General features: G+C 37.8%; 1 protein-coding gene across 6 annotated transcripts in view; it reads right to left on the reverse strand.

Annotated features, from left to right (window-relative positions):
- NAV3 (neuron navigator 3) overlaps positions 1-17,470 on the reverse strand; it is an 820,281-nt gene that overhangs the window by 182,751 nt on the left and 620,060 nt on the right. For all 6 annotated transcript variants that reach the window (XM_053894885.1, XM_053894882.1, XM_053894887.1 and 3 more), the window contains one exon: positions 10,506-11,532. In XM_053894885.1, the coding sequence (XP_053750860.1) occupies positions 10,506-11,532 (1,027 nt within the window). The remainder of the gene's footprint in view (positions 1-10,505; positions 11,533-17,470) is intronic.

Genomic DNA, 17,470 nt, shown 5'->3' on the forward strand with positions numbered 1-17,470 from the left:
TGAACCAAGAAGCAGGCTCTCACCAGACTTGGAAATTCCAGCACTTTGATTTTAGACTTCCCCACTTCCAGAACCATGAGAAATAACTGTCTGCTGTTTAAGCCACCAGGTCTATTTTTGTGACAGTAGCCTAAACAGATTAAGACACCTATAATATAGGTGCTGTAGATAGATTCAGGCTTCTAGAGGTTTAATAATTTGCCTTATATAACAAGCTGGTAGATAGTTATCCCATATGTGACCCTGGCTACCTCTAAACACTGTTCTATTAACCATTACCCTCCAGTTTAACACCATTCAAATGCCTCTGGACACTATTTTAGTACACTTGAGGTCTCCTTAGCTGACAGATACTTCATTCACTAAGTGAATAACACACAGTATTTGAAAATGACAATAGCTACTGATCTACCTTAAATATTATTCTTTACTCTTTACTACCTTAAATTTGTACTCTTACAAAAAAGAAGCTATTATATATACCACTCAAAGGACTTCAGCAGTAAGTCCTAGATACTATCAATTGGAAATTTCAAATATCATAAATATGAGTGTTTGCTCATTAATTTATATTAAAATATATCCTCCCCTGGATTCATCTTAATATGGATATAGTCACACAGGTAAGCACAAATACAGCTGGGTTGAGACAGCAACATTAATAGTCTAATAGTTTGATTTATAAATCAAACAAAGGCAAAGAAAAGTAAATATCTTTCTAAAACCACCATGGTTTTGCTCTCTTCTTTCCTTCCTGTTGGGAAGGCAGACAGGTGACACCTAGGGCCAAGGACAGAAATGAGTCAGGAGGAAGAGTACTAAGTGTGGATGGGAAATTTGTTATTTCAGGATGGGTTGAGCAAATAAGAAGATATATGGAGAATAATGTGAGCCAAGTTTCTCAGTTAACAAAAGGAAATACAAGTATGGAAAGGAAATATGTATGTATGTGTGTGTGTATATACATATACATAAATCATGTATTATGTATATGCATACATATCTATATATTGTCCTTAATTTATGAAGAGGTTACATTCCTATAAACCCGTTGTAAGTTGAAAATATTGTAAGTTGAAAAGGAATCTAATATACCTAACTGACCTACCATCATAGCTTAGCCTAGTCTACTTTAAATGTGTTCAAAACACGTGCATTAACCTACGGTTGGGCAAAACCATCTCATACAAAGCCTATTTTACAATAAAGTGCTGAATACCTCATGTAATTTATTGCACACTGTACTTAAAATGAAAAGCAGAGTGGTCGTATGGAGACACAACGGTTGTCAATGCATTGGTTGCTGACTCTTGTGATTGCCGGCTGACTGAGCTGAGGCTCCGCCTGCTGACGGGCATCACGAGACAGGACAGGGCTGCATATCACTAGCCCCGGCAAAAACCAAATTCAAAAGTATGGTTTCTGCTCAGTGTGTATTTGCTTTCACTCCATTTTAAGTGGAGGACTATCTGTCTGTGTGTATATATATCATAGAGAGCTCACAGACACTGAGATAAATAATGATATAAGTGTGTGTGTGTGTGTGTGTGTGTGTGTGTGTGTGTGTGTGTGTTTGCATGTGTGTGTTACCTACATATATTTTACCATTTAGGAAACCAGGGAGCGGTGAGATCTTGGTTTCTAAATATTACTCTCTACAAAAAGAAATCAGGACTCCTTAGTAAAAGCTGCAGCCAAGAGATAGGGAGAGTACAAGATGAGCCTGAACACCTGGAGCTGAAAAGAAATAAAGTTCTCAAAGAATAACGGGGCAGAAGCCAGCTTGAAGGGGATCCCAGTAGTGAAACCTGAGAAAATTTAAGCATTAAAACAGTCATATCAATGGGTTAAAATCCACTGAATACAATGGGAATCCATTAATCCATACAATTTGAAGAGAGGGGAAGAGGGGGAGGGAGAAGGAAAAGGCAAAGGAGAAGGGGCGTCTCTTAATAAAGAAACCCAAGGCAGAAATGTGGAAGGAATGATAGGATTAGAAGTCATTTGACCTCCACTCAACTAAAATATTAATTTATGGAAAAAAATCTCAATGGATGCTGAATCCTAGAGGCAAAAGAAGATCCAGGAACAGAATTTTTACAAAGAGTCTCAAGATACCTTTCCACAAAAATACTCATTGAATACAAACGGGGAAAACTCTAGAGTGAAAAACTATGGCAAAATTATCTTAATCGAGGGATTAAATTTCACATCACCAAAATGGGAAGTATCAGTGTTGTTGCTATCTGATAGGATGCGATGGGAAGAACACAGCATCACTTCTGTGGCATTCTGAATAAAAATATATAATACACATTTAGTGATGAGCAAATATCAGACAAGCCCAAATTAAGAAACAGTCTACAAATGCTTATTTTCACCACATCAGCGTCATGCAAGTCAAGCAAAGATCAAAGAACTGCTCCAGATTGAGGGAAAATAGGCAGAAATGCCAACTTGGTACAACAGTCATCCTGAATTGGTCAAAGGGGATCTCTGGGACAATCAGTGAAACTTGAAGAAGTCTCTGGCTGCCGTGAGTGAAGTATGTATGGGAGTTCTTTGTACTATTCTTGCAAATTTTCTGTAAGCTTAACATTTTTCCAAGAGCAAATAAAATATAGAAAGAAGAAACAGCAGTGGTTTGATTGGGCAATCTGGCAGCAAACCTCGTAAGCCAACTACAGAAGGTATTTGATGAAGCTTCTCCGCTGAGAGAATGCCAGCTCCTAGCACTATCCCACACAACAGGCCCTCTTCTAGTGGTGTCTCTATATTCCATCTTAAAAATACTGCTGTGCGAAGGAGTTTAAACTGCTACCCGATGCACATATATATCTCAAACCTAGCAAAAGACAAGCTCTCAAGGCTGGCATTCAATAAACTGCACTTTGTACTGATGACCAATTACGCCCAGTTCACATAAAACCACAATTGCAGCATAATCTGTAATAGTAGCTGCAGGGCTTAGAAAAGCTTTTTCTGCATGATGGTTATCTGCTCTCCATTTCAATCTTGGTATACTCACAGCTCCTCCTACTCAGTTTACTGGTTCAACAAATTAGCCAAACTTAAAACCATGTGTGTAAGCATTTTCAAGATTAATGTTTTGCATTCTTTACCTTTCCGAACGTAGTATATTCAAGTGTCAGTTTTTCTTGTCACTTCCTAGGCAAATCTGAACTCTCACAAAAACTGGCTGCAACAAAAATGTCTCCTGAGAACCCATGATGCTGTTGTATAAGATACATTTTGTGAAGAAAAAAAAACAAAACCTCTGCATTCAGACTTTACTGACCTAATTTTACAATTCAAGTGTGCATAGAGGGTCTCCTCCTATATTTAATTCATAGGTTTAAGATGCATGATGGTTTTCTTCTCTGTATAACAGTGTCTTGCCTTATCTATGTGTTGGGTTCTTTCTGCGTGTGTGCGTGTGTGTGTGTGTGCACAAATGTGGATGCAAGTGCAAACGACCCCCACTCCTGATTCTACTCCCTTTGCATTAAGATGTTTGCTTTATATCCAATGCACTGTTTTCCTGGCATTTACTACAAGTGGTCAGAAAATAAGGAAAAGAAGGTGGACCTTAAAATAGCAAGTTAAGAATCTGGTTACTAGCTCTTTTGAAAATTATTGGAGGCTGCTAAAAAGACTGAGGTTTGGGAAAAATGTACAGGTCTCTCTTTTCTCTTTAATTGACTATTTACTTCACTATTTGACTTAATATGTCTTTACCATCATGAGGAATTATAGCTCTAAAGTGATGAATACACAAGCTATGTAAGAAAAATGACATGTGGGTAGAGGGGAGGCATTTTTTTAAAATAGAGCAAAGGTAGTAACTTTTGAACTCCAGGTGAGGAAAACAAGTTTGAAGAAGATAGCATAGGGTCAAACCAAGAAAGAATACCAAGAAAGAACAAGAAGAATGAAAAGCTTCTTTTCTGAACGACGCTCTTCTTTCTCCTTCCTTTCCTCCTGTAATTGGGACCTCTAATTCAAATCTTAACAAAGCTACCTCTGAAAGTCAGGAAATTTCTCCCTCATATAGCCATTGAGCATTTTAACCTATGCTGTTGTCTTCCATTAACAATCTAACTTACACAGTGAAGACACAGCAATTTTCATAATCATGCTTCACACACTTGTGCTCTCTCTCTCTTGCACACACACACACACACGCACACACACACGCACACACACACACAAGTCTAAGGGCCTGATATTCAGTAATTTCTGTTACAATTAGGCTCCAATCAACCTTCATTTTCCAGGAAATCTATTTTACTTGCTGACTGCCCTACACATCTGGTATTCATCCTGTTTATATGGTTCCTTCAGTCTTGCAATTCCTTCCTTGTCCCCCTCATTTCGGCATGCCTAAATCCCACTTATCTTTCAGAACCCAGTTCAAGTGCCACTTTCTCTGATTCCGACACCTAGCAGTAATTTTCCATGTTTTGAAGTCTCAATGTACCAAATCCGGTTCGCTGTTGGAGAGCTTTAGACATCTCGCTTCATTTTGTAGTGATCTTTGAGTCAGTCTCTTGCCTACTATACTGTGGACAACAGAAAGAAAATGACATTTGGGATGTGTCATGTTTCACTCTATCCTCATGTTTTATACATAATAGATTTTAGTAGGGAGTTACTGGAAGAAGAACAAAATAAGTGAATGAATGTCCTGAAGAGAAGAAATTTCATTCTTTAAATATTTTAAAGCTGTTTATATTTCAGTTAAACCATCTAGCTCATTTATAGGAGGTAAGAGATTTCAGAAGTTTCTCTGTTTCATTATACATTGCTGCTAATTGTACTATTCATCTATAGCAGGTGAGTCTAAACCATGTTGATGGTGTTTCATTCAACAATTTCACATGGTGCCCATGGTAGGTAGGTTCTGTTCTGGGCATTACACTACTAAATAAAAAATATAAGAGCTGGTATCAATGAGCTTGTTATTTATAGCTGGAAGTGGCTGACTTTCTTTTTTTTGAGAGAGGGAGCAAGTGAGCGAGGGGCAGAGAGGGAGAAAAAGAGAAGGGGGGCTCACCTGAAGCAGGGCTCTTGCTCATTGGAAGTGGGGCTTGAGCTCACCCCATGCAGGACTCGAACTCACAAACCGTGACCTGAGCCGAAGTCAGATGCTTAACCGAATGAGCCAACCAGGTGCCATGAAATCATACTTATTAATAAGTTATCAAAATAGTAGCAGGGGTGCCTGGGTGGCTGAGTTGGTTAAGCGTCCAACTCTTGTTTTCGGTCAGGTCATGATCTCAGTGTTCGTGAGATCGAGCCCCACATTGGGCTCTGTGCTGACAGTATGGAGCCTGCTTGGGATTATCTCTCTCCCTCTCCCTCCCCCTCTCCCCTGCTTGAGCGCTCTCTCTCTCTTTCACTCTCTCTCACTCTCTCTCAAAATAAATATTTAAAAAATAATAGCAGATAATAATAAACTTTATGAATAAAATATAAGAAGATGATGTCATAGAATTCTGGCAAAAGGCATACTGAATGTTTCTTTGGATTAGATGGCTGGAGATAGCTTGTGTGAAGAGGTAGCATGTAAGCAGAGATCTGATGAGAAGTAGCCTGCTTTGCTCTGGAAGAGGATTGTCACAGGTAGAGAGATCATCTATGACAAAGGCACCAAAGCAGAATAGGTTAGTTTGTTGAGAAACAGAACGAAGGCAGGGGTTTAGTGCCCTACAGGAGAAATGGTATGACTGTGGCCTGTGGGTTAGATAGAGGGTCAGATTATGTAGGGACTTGTAGGTCTTGGCAAGGTGTCTGGGTTTCATTGTTTTCAAGTGTAGTGAAAATCCAATAGATTGTCTCGTAAATTGGAATGACATATATAATGTACACTTTTAGGAGGTTAGAGCCCCTGCTGTGTGAAGAATGCTGTTGGAAAGGGCCAGAAGTGGAATCTGGAAGACTCACTGGAAACTAGGTAAGTACTGATGGTGACATGACTTGGACCAGGAGAGGGGGGTGGAAATGGAAAGAAATGCCTGATTGAGGGTATGTTTTGGGGGGGAAGAGCCAATAGGACTAACTGAAAATAAGATGTGCAGGGAGAGAGTGATTGAAAATCAAGAGTAAAATATGGATTCTTTCCAAATTTTCTTCTGAATTTTCCACTCAATAATCCTACATCCCAAACCTCTACTCTCTTCTACATTATTTCTTGTATATACTTCCATAACAGCAATGATTTTTAATTTTTATTATATTTTATCATTATGTCCAATAGAGTGAACTCCCTGAGGGCAAGGCAACGTCTTTTTTTTTAATATATATATGTAATTTATCGTCAAATTGGTTTCCATACAACACCCAGTGCTCATTCCAACAGGTGCCCTCCTCAATGCCCATCACACACTTTCCCCTCTCCCCCACCCCCCATCAACCCTCAGTTTGTTCTCAATATTTATGAGTTTCTTATGGTTTGCCTCCTTCCCTCACTGGAACTCAAAGTCTTTTAAAAAAAAATCTTTGTAGTTCTTAATACATAGTATTTGCAAAATGAATGATGAGTACATAAATGAAAACGTATTTGGTGTTTTCCCTTTACCTAAACAATGGCAACCTGTCATTCTACCACTTATTATTTTCCGTTACATTTATTTATTTTTTGAGAGAGAGAGAAAGAGAGAGAGCAAGGGAGGGGCAGAGAGAGGGGAGACAGAAGATCTGAAGTGGGCTCTGTGCTGACAGCAGAGAGCCTGATGCAGGGCTTGAACTCACTCACCATGAGATCATGACCTGAGCCAAAGTTGGAGGTTTAACCAACTGAGCCACCCAGGCACCCATATTTCTTTTCTTTTCTTTTCTTTTCTTTTCTTTTCTTTTCTTTTCTTTTCTTTTCTTTTCTTTCTTCCTTCTTTACTTCCTTCCTTCCTTTCTTTCTTTCTTTTTTTATAGAGAGAGAGAGCACATGAGCGGTAGAGGGAGAGAGAGAATCTTAAGCAAAGTCCACACCCAGCACAAAGCCTGATGTGGGAATCGATGTCACAACCCTGAGATCATGACCTGAGCCAAAATCAGGAATGGGATGCTTAACTGACTGAGCTACCCAGGCGCCTCATCATTCTACCAAATCTTAAATATCTCTGGTAGCCACCTTAATACAATGGCAGTCTATTCCATTCAAATAGGTTTAAATATTGGGAAATTTTTATGTTAAATTAAAACATTCTTTCTTAAAATTTTCCACTTTTGATTTCAGCTATATCCACTCATTAAATGGATAAAGATATACTAACTTAAAAACTACTTTTATCACACTATAGAGATAAATGAGTCACAAAAACTTAATTTAGAACATGCTTGCATTGTATAGGAAGTAGAACTAATATGAAATCCATTAACTTCCAGAACTCAACATTATATTTATAGAACTCTGACATTCAATTTGTAACAAAGAGTATTATGAAGCATATATTAGAGTTCCAGAAGTAATAATTAATAACCTAGCATGACCTAGAATCAGGGTGAAGAAAGGAGAAAAACATCACCCTCAGCCATAAATCTTCCCATTTTATAGAAGTTATTAAATTATCTTTAAATATCAAAACTATATACATTATACACATACACACACACACAACTTGAAAGCAATTTGGCATTTCCTATCATAAATGGGTTCTGATTAAGAATTCTGCAACCTATGATAGACATTTTTCTGGCCAGAATCTTTCTAATAACTATTTCTTGCAGGAAGAACTGGTGAACAAAGAAGGGGATACTACAGGTCCAAGCACATTTGAGTTCAAAGGCAAACCCCTACCAGCCCTGTGACTTTAAATGGCAACTACTATTCTGATCGGAAATCTCCGATTCTTCATCTTTGTGAAATGGAGATAACATTTTTCCTCATTTGTTGATGATAAAGTTTAAATGAGAAAATGAACATAAATCTTGTGAAATACAGACTTGTACTAAGTACTCAAGAACATTATAAAATAGTCAATTATGCCTGTTATCAAATAATTGGCAATCCAGAAAAGTCTGTCAGGCATTTTGCAGGAAGAATTCTTACATGGGGTTGGAACAACAGAGTCAAAAGTAAATCAAGGGTTACCTAATCCAAACAACATGATTCTGTAATATAAATATCTTTCGCTGACAGTTAAAAAGCTTAAGTATTGATTAATCTACCTTGAGGGATTTACATTATCATTTACAAAATTATTCTGAATTTATAAGAGACTTCCAGCAACTATTGCCTCATACGCAGACTATGACATGAAATTTTCTAATCAGACGGTTTTATTTTCAACTACCTTATATTATTAATAATAATACCACTAATTGGTGATGTTTATAAGCCATTTACTCTGAATCTGGATCTGCGCTAAAATCTTTACATGAGGTTGCCTTATTTCATCTTTAAAACACCCCAAGTGGACATTCTTACCCACCATACTTCACAGGATTATACACTGAAATTTGGGGAAGACTGTTCACTATGTGGTGGGAACTATCCTAAGCCTTGTATAAATATCAACTCATTTCATCTTCAAAATAGCCTTAGGAGGCAGCTTCTCTTATTATCAGCCCCATTTTACAGATTAGGAAATCAAGGCTCAGAGTTTTTAAATACATTGCCCAATGTCACATGGCTAACAAAGGACATTGTCAAGATTTCAACCCAGCCAACTTGGCTCCTGGGGTCATCTACTCACCAACACAAGATGTTGTTTCCGAACAGTGGTAGAACAGGCAGAATTCACAGCCCATAGTCTTAGCTACTTGGCTGTATTACCTCAGTTTTATCATCTCCATTTTAAAAGGGGCAAACAGAAACTAAGAGGTAGGAGAATGTGGCAAGGTCACACAACTGATCCATACCACAACCCCAGGCTGTGCTGCTTCCTCTTTTTAATAGTGAGAGTTGCATTTTTCAAATGGAAACCACCAAATTTGTGTCCACTGGACACTTTATGATAAACAAACAAAAAAACCCAAAAAAAGCCTGTTGCCACTTCTAAAAACATGCTTGCTAACCTGGCAGGCATAATCTTTCTGCTTAGATTTATGCTTTCCTGTGAAATTCATTTGTGGTGATTTGAGATGACTGATGCTTCTACAGAATATATTTGAGATGCACATGTGTGCTGAGTGTGACATACTTAACACTTGATAATTTTTCTCACATATGTGAAATGTGGATTATGATTTTGACATCTTCAATTCTCATTTGTCACACAGGGACTCTGGAGTTAGAGCTGAGTCCCATCTGATCCAAATACAAAGGTTTTAAATGAATTACTGCTCCTAAAGGCAGAAAAGCAGACTTGAAAAAGAAGCTGAGATATAGTAATTTTAAATTTGCTTCGCCGAGTATATAAAGCACCAGAAAAGCACTCAGGTTTTTCACTGAAGGAAAACAAACCCTCATAATTACTTTCTTTACATAAAAAAACCCATACATTTAATAAATTTAATACATTATTAACCTATATAATATTGACCCTGACTTAAGTATAGCACGTACTGCCTCCTATTCAGAAAACGTCTTTCCTGTTATTGAACTGCCAACTTGCCAAAAGGGCAGACGTTATCCCTCCCTAAGCATCTCCTGGCAGAAAAGACCATGAATAAAAATGGAGGCAAAGCAGTGACTGATATATTTCTAATTGATTAAGACAACCCACACAATAGGCAAAACATGCCATTTTTATAACTGTATAGAATAAATATTTTAAGATATAGCACATGTTGGCATATTTCAATACACATAAGTACAATGCAAGAACAAATTAATAAAGCACAAATATAATAATTATATAGATTATTATGTGTGCCTAGAAACTAATGCTTAGCCAGAGAAAAGTAATATAAATTGTATGCTGGGAAACCAATACCTTATAAACAATATTCAACAAACACTTACAATGTTCCAGAATATAGAGCAAACATAGGAATTTTCCCTATTACTCTTCTCCGCGCTTTAAGGTAGATACTATTATTCCTATTTGACAGTTGAAGAAAATGAGACGAAGAGTCGTAAAGTCACAAAGCTGGTGCGGGCCAGAGCAGGACATTAAAGCCACGTGTGTCTGACTCTAGAGTCTGCCCCTTTAGGCATTTGGGTGTACTTGCTCCCAAGGGTGAAAAGAAAACTATCTGTAAACGTTATAAAACTGAGAATTGTTTTAAAAGACCAATAATAAAAATGGTAATAGACACAGGGAAAAGTCATGGCATCTGGGTTTCATTTCACCTTTGAGAACAAGTAAGTTAACTTCCTAAAGCCTCAAGTTCTTGAAAAGAGGAGACAAGAGGGCAGAAGAAGGGAAGAGGAAGCGGAATAGGACTAGAGAATACGGGTTACGTTTTTCTTAAAAGATGAAATTCGAGGCCTTTATCTTCAGGATGAAACATTGTTCCAAAATGACCACCGCAAAACACAATGCTAGTAACCGTGTTTCTTACACTGTGAGCATGAAGGCCTGCAGGAGATGACAGCTGTGGACCAACAGGGGCCACCTTACCTGTAAATGAATGGAGCCACCGTGGCAGTGTTGGGGTGGCTGTGTTGCTGCTGCTGAGGCAGGTGGACGGCACCGTTCCCCGAAGTCTGCCCACTGCCTTGTGCCCCTAGCATGGCACAGGAACCAGCATGAGAAGCTTGGCCGGCTTCCCTTCCTTCCAAAGGAGCAGGGCAATTGGATGTGCTTGCTTTTTCAGTGGTAACGGGCTTAGGTAAGGACTGGGAAGGGCTTCCCTTGGTAGTCCTGAATTTTTCTGACTCTTTGCTCACTGCACTGCCAGATGAAATGGTTTGCTTTGCTGTTGGCACCTTCGAGCCCGGTTTGGGAATGCCGCTGGAAGAGGGGATTAAGCTTTCTTTCTTGGCTGCTGTCGTCTTGCTACCCTTTGGGATCAAGCTTGCGATTTTAGAGGTCTTTTTTGGAGCCGTCTCTGTCACCTGATCCTTTTCGTCCTTGACTGGTTTTTCAGTGCAAACTTTATTTTTGTCCCTGTTCTTTTCCTCTTTTTCCTTTGGCTGTAGCAAAGACTTTTTATTGCTGAGGTTTTTGCTTCCAGCTTTTGGAGGAGCTAATTTAGGTGACACTTTGGGGCTGCTGTTGGTTGAGCCACCGCTATTCAGACCACTGCTAAAACCTTCCATTTCTCCAGATTCAGAAAAGGCATCGTCATCCTTCCCGCCATCACTGGGTCCTGAACTGGGAGATTGTGGGGGCCGTAAAGCAGTCCGGGCATTGACCAGCTTGAATTTTTCAAGCATGGATTTCTGTCCCGAGGGAGCTGTTTTGACCCCTTCTGACGCAGGCGGCTTCAGTCTGTCTGCAGAGGGTGTGGGAGAGGTGGCTGGGCTTGGCTGCTTCACGGTCAGCATGGTGGAGGTGGCGCTGTGCTTGACGTTCATGGACTTGCTGCGCCAGGGTTTGCTGGCACTTGGGGAAGGGATGGCGGAGGCAGGCGGCTGCCCAGCAGTGCCAGGGGGCTGTGCGTTTCCATTTACACCTGAAGATGGTTGAGGTCCTTTGGAGGAATCTGGACGTGAAGAAAAAAATGAGCAAGAAAAGGCTGATGACTTTTGATCGCTTATTTCACACCACAGAGTACTGTTAACGACAGACACAGGAAAGGATCTCTCCTGTAAGCAGAAAGGAGACATGCTATGGGGCATCGATCACTCTTGTGCTACGGTTGTCTTTGTACCACGTATCACAGATTCAGGATCTGAGAGCCGCTGCTTTTAGAAAACAATTATTTTCCCTTCTAAAATTTTTCTAACCCAAAGGAACTTTGCTAGTCATACACATCCAAAGAGAAAACACTATCCTTTCCTTAAGCAGTTCTTTGTATTTCTCCCAATTATTGCTGTAGTTCATAGCAGTAAATTGATATTCCACATAGTTTTATAAAATACGTTGTATGATAAGTGTTGAGAAATTACTTTAACCTACAGGAGACTAGCTTTTTGTCATCTGATTAAATGTGCTTATGAATCATGATTTAGCTCTCAGTATTGTTTGTTTTAATCTGAATTAAAAAAAAAGCATGAAATCTATGCTTATATGGGTCAGATAATGTACTGTTACATATATAGACACACACACATTATATATAACATATATAAATATACATCATATGTAACATAAAATATATGTTATATATTACATATATTATATAATATATCATACATATTACATATAATTTTAATATATACTTAGATATATTACATATAATATATATTACATAAAACATATGTTATATATGCAACATAAATTACATATATACTATATAACAACCCCATAAGGTATGTATTGATATTATTCCTGTTTCACAAATAAAAAACTCGTAACTTGTTCAAAGTCACTCATCCTGGACTTGAACACAGTTCAGAGCTGGTGCCCTTAACTAACATACCTCCTGAAGTGATGTCAACAAACTCTAAAGACTACTAAAAAAATCAAGCTATTTGGGGGGGGGGGCTATGAAAAAAAAAGTACTTTATAATGCATGTGTTTACTCACTTTACTTACTTTCCACTCAGAAATCTCATTATGATATGAACTGTTATATGACTGTTTTAACACTGATTAATGCCTGATAAAATGTCTCACTTTTAAGGATGAAAAACTAAATCAAAAAAGAGATTTTATAACAGGGCATAGAATAGAAAGAACTGAGCTTGGAGTTTAAAGACCTCAGTATAAATGTTATTTAACATTGAGGAACAGTATAATTCTGGTCAAGTCATTTACTCTAAATTTCATCTACCATAAATGCCTCCTTCTTTCATCTTTTTTTTTTTTTTAGACATGAAACGATCAATGATTAAATTAGATATTTATGTAACAGAGGCATCATTTAGCACTGTTAACACACTAGACATTGACAAATAAATGCAGAGCTGTTTTTGATGAAATGTCCAAAGGAAATATTTTATAAATAATATCCTTTTCCTAATATTCAAGAATTAGAGCCCATTCAATTTCATCAAATATTTACAACTATAAAACTACAATGCTTTTATTTTTAAATGTGTTCTTCAAAATGCAGGGAAAATGATATGTAATCAAGCTCATTTGTACCAAAAACTACTTTTAACCATTTTTAAGAAAAGGAAACTAATATAAAAAAGAGAAAATAAAGAAATTAGAGACATAAAAATAGGTTAAATTATTAGTTAAGTATTTGTGTGAGTTAAGCTTTTTAAAAAGAAGTGTGCCTAAAATGATACAGTAGATTTGTGAAATTTATATTAACAAGAATAGACAAATGCATTTTATAGTTAATATTCACTTTTTATTCCAAATTTTCATTTAAATTAAAGTTAACATACAGTGTAATATTAATTTCAGATGTAAGATGTAGTGATTCATCACTTATACAAAACACCCACTGCTCATCACAAGTGCCCTCTTTAATATTTCTTTTAAAAATTGGTATACCAACATTAACTCTAACTCTCATTACCTTTCTACATTTCCATATTTCAACTGGCAAAAGTTACTGTAAGACTGTACATGTATACTTTACGTTAAAATGTAACAGCCTACTAAAAAGTCAAAATGCTTATATGGCATATTTAAATTGTACAGCCTATGATGATAAATTGATGTTATTCAATATTCAGGTAATATCTGTAATTGTGTCCATTTCTAGAATATCTGTAGAAATCTATTAGGTTTGTATATAAACACTAAGGTATTCTGAAAAACAGTAGGAGTATCGACTAATTTAGGACAAACAAATCTAACAAGCTTCAAAATAACCAGTCTCAAATACATTCACTCTCTGTTAATGGATTTCAATCTTTTACTTCAATCTCTTTTAAGTACAGGTAGTTCCAAATTTATTTCGCTTACATGTTAAGATCCCTTTCAGAAACTGACAACACGTCACCAAAATTTGAATCTACCTGCAGGTAGAAATGCCTACCAAATATTTCTTCAGAATAATTTCTATTTAGTGGTCAGGTCTCAACTTTGACCTCACTTCTTCTGGAAAAAAACAAAACAAAACAAAACAAAACACAAAAACATTATCCCCACCCCCATTTCTGATCATCCTAGCATCAAGTCTGGGTCGGGTGGCTCCTTTACATTTTTCCATAGCTTATTATTTCCTCCCTTATGACCATTATTACTCAAGTGTAATTGCCTGTTTCCTATACTGCACTTTGCGTTCCATTAAAGCAAAGACCAAGTCTGTTATTATGCATAGAATGTCTAACACCCTAAGTGTTTCCCATAGAGGTTCTCAGACTTTAATGGGCACAGAAGTTATCTGGGGATCCTATTGAGCACACAACACATTGTGATTCTGCAGATCTGCTATGGGCCCTGAGATTCTGCATTTCTAATAAGCTCCAGATGCTCCTGCTGCTGCTGCTGCTGCTGCTGCGTCACAAACCATGTTTTGAGTAACAAAAGTTGAACAGACTCGGAAATCCTGGCAGTTGCTGACATTATCAGTTTTCAAGAATTTTTCTTATGCCAGTACCCAATTTGGTTGAATTTGTCACATGGTCCATAGATGTGCAGTATTAATATTCTTTGCCTTCTGAACTTTCAGAGTTCGGCCAGTTCGATATTCGTGGGATGCTTGGCAATGTGTGGCTAGGGATATGGCAAACAAAAGAAGCCCGTCAGGTTCTCCTGACGGCCATACATATAGTGTGTATCCTCTTTGTATTTGCAACTTGATTAAGAAGTCGGGAGACTCCTGTCCCTGCGTGCCTGGGAGCTTTGGTGGGAATGAGAAGAAAAGGTAGGAAAGAATCCACCAGGATGTTTAAGTGTTCTGCCATTAGCTAGATAGACTGCTATAGCAGTTCAAGTACAGAAGAGGAATTTCAACATCACCACTCTCAAAAATGAGACAGGAGGGACTCCAAATTATGACATCCACATCCAAACCATGGTCACCATCACAGCAACAGCTGTAAAACTGTTCTCAGATGAGTACACACATATAAGACACTTCTCTAAGCTCCACTCTAAATCTGTCCCCAGCCTCTCTCTACAGAGCAGCAGTGAGGTGCTTTGGGTCTCATTAAGAGGGCAAATCATAGGTTGCTGTGCATCAGGAAGGCACTGGAATAATAAGAGTCTCCCCGGACTCCTCACAATAAAGGTCGCACAACAGCAGCCACTGAAATGGGAGGGTCCGTAGCTCTGACAGCACCACAAATTCTAGTCTCTGTGCAATTTCCATGTTCAATATTAAATAGCCTGGTCTCACGGATATATTTCTGAATGTTGATAACTCAGCTTCTGACTATGAACGGGTTGTTATCTGGGTATGAGGAAAGGAACAGCTACCCAATGCACATATTTAAGGGCATTCTTGCAATGGATCTGTCTTGAATCTGCAGGACCTATGTCTACAGCTCTGGCTTCTTGTCTCTAACCTCTAAAGAGACATTTTCTCCCACTTGCTCTCCTTTCTCTCCTTCCCTTCCTCCGCCTCCACCTCCACCATCATCAACCCCACTACAACCAAATAATATTATTTATCAACTGCTTACTTTTTCCAAGTACTCTGAAACTTGCTATCACGTTTAAAGCTCTTCATATGTAGGATCTCACTTACACCCATAATAACCTGTAATATACTTATGATTTCTCGTGTTATAAATGGGAAAACTGAAACTTAAAAAGAGAAAGTAACTTGTTCCAATTCACACATATAGTAAAGCTCAGAAAAGAGAGAGGCAAAATTAGAGCTCAGGTTTTTCTGACTCCAAATTTTGGAGGCTCTTCACTCTCTCTTTCTTTTCCCATATGTTCGCTGCACGCCCAGAAATTCTGCTGGTGTGGCTCTCTAGAAAGCCACGTTTGCCACAATAGTGAAGCTAATTGGGTACCTCCTTGAAGCATGGTGTCTTTCTTTCTCAAGAAGCAGAATACAAATGGGGAGAACAGTATAGGAGACACTCTCTACTTGGTACATTATATACTAACTCCTTGGGCACTCTACTTGAACCACCCGGCTGAGTTGACATAAGAATAGTATTTAATTCATGCTCAGAAAACATGTACACTGACAGAGTTAATTTTTAGTCATCTCATCTTAAAAAAAATAACATTGATGACCTGGAAAAAAGTGCCAATCTAGTTCTAAAATTAATACATGTTGATAAATGTGGCAGTGACAGAGGCATATGGCTAAGTTTAGATAAGACATTTCTCTGTGGAACTTCAGCTAGCTTTAGAGTTTAGTGCCATGTTGCCTGCTGTTACCCTGAGAGAAGACACAGGGACGGTCCTCAACCTATTTACCTCTTCTTCCTCCCTGAAGAGTATGTTGCTTGGATGGAAGCAAACTAGCTTTCGACTTACAAAGCAACACCAAAATAACCAAAATGATGACAATAGCACCATTCGTTGGAAAGTATTCACTGCGTAGCAGACATTGTACTCCTTGATACACAGGATCCCTGCTAAATACTGGGCAACTTTAACATCACAGGCCATTGGGAAAGGAAGAAAATGATTTATCGATGTGACCCTGGCAATTAATTCATTTAGACTCGCATTTCACAATAACATATCAAAACACATTTGAACATTTTAAAAAGTAAAAAGAAAAAAAATGTAGAATTCAAATCCAAATATGTCTTGTTACCAACTGGCCCCTTATTCACCTCACCACACTATCTTCCATAAACAATTGCCTGTGCCATGTCTCAATCATCAACTTTATGATGACTTCACAGAAACATGGAATGGTATTACCGGAACCCTAGAGGTGCTATCCATTCTGCACAGGCTCATATCGTACCACTTACAATGTTACAGTGCCACTTTGTGGAGCATTGTGAAATTTAGGGAAACTTCTATTCGCCAGCCACTTTTTTTTAAGTATGCAATTTATGTACTGGCATGAATAACACGTGTACACCTCAATATGGGAGCATTTATACATAAGGAAACAACTTATATTCTCAAGTCTATTGATTCACATCATCTAATACACATACCGAATTATGTTACCTCATGAAAAATCCCTAAGATTAACCTGAAATTTTCATTTAACATTATATTTTAGGCTTCTATAAGTATCAAGGAAATAAAGCAAAAAGTCATGGTGGAACACATAAATAAATCACTAGTAAAGCAATGTAATAAGTAAAAGATAATTGCATTATCTTGAAAAGAAAATACAACAGTTTAGTTCTTTAATGCTATAGTAATTCAGAGCATTTAAAAAAAAAAAGGAAAAAGTACTTAAGAACCAGATAGTTATGTTTTAGCAGTCAACATTCCATGACTGATGCAACATTCACATTAAGCTTTACAAAAGCTCATTACTTTTCAAAAGTTCATTTCCAATGCTGCCAAATTCTCGGTATCAGTCCTTTTAAATCTATGTTGAGTGTAAATGAAAGTGAACACGTCCACACCAGAAGACACTTCATTAGGATCCAGGAGAACAGAAAGGACATCTCCTTAGTAGATACACAATGTAAGAATCA

This window comes from Panthera pardus, unplaced genomic scaffold, assembly GCF_024362965.1.
Source record: "Panthera pardus isolate Hobbes unplaced genomic scaffold, ASM2436296v1 HiC_scaffold_6, whole genome shotgun sequence".
NCBI lineage: Eukaryota > Metazoa > Chordata > Mammalia > Carnivora > Felidae > Panthera > Panthera pardus.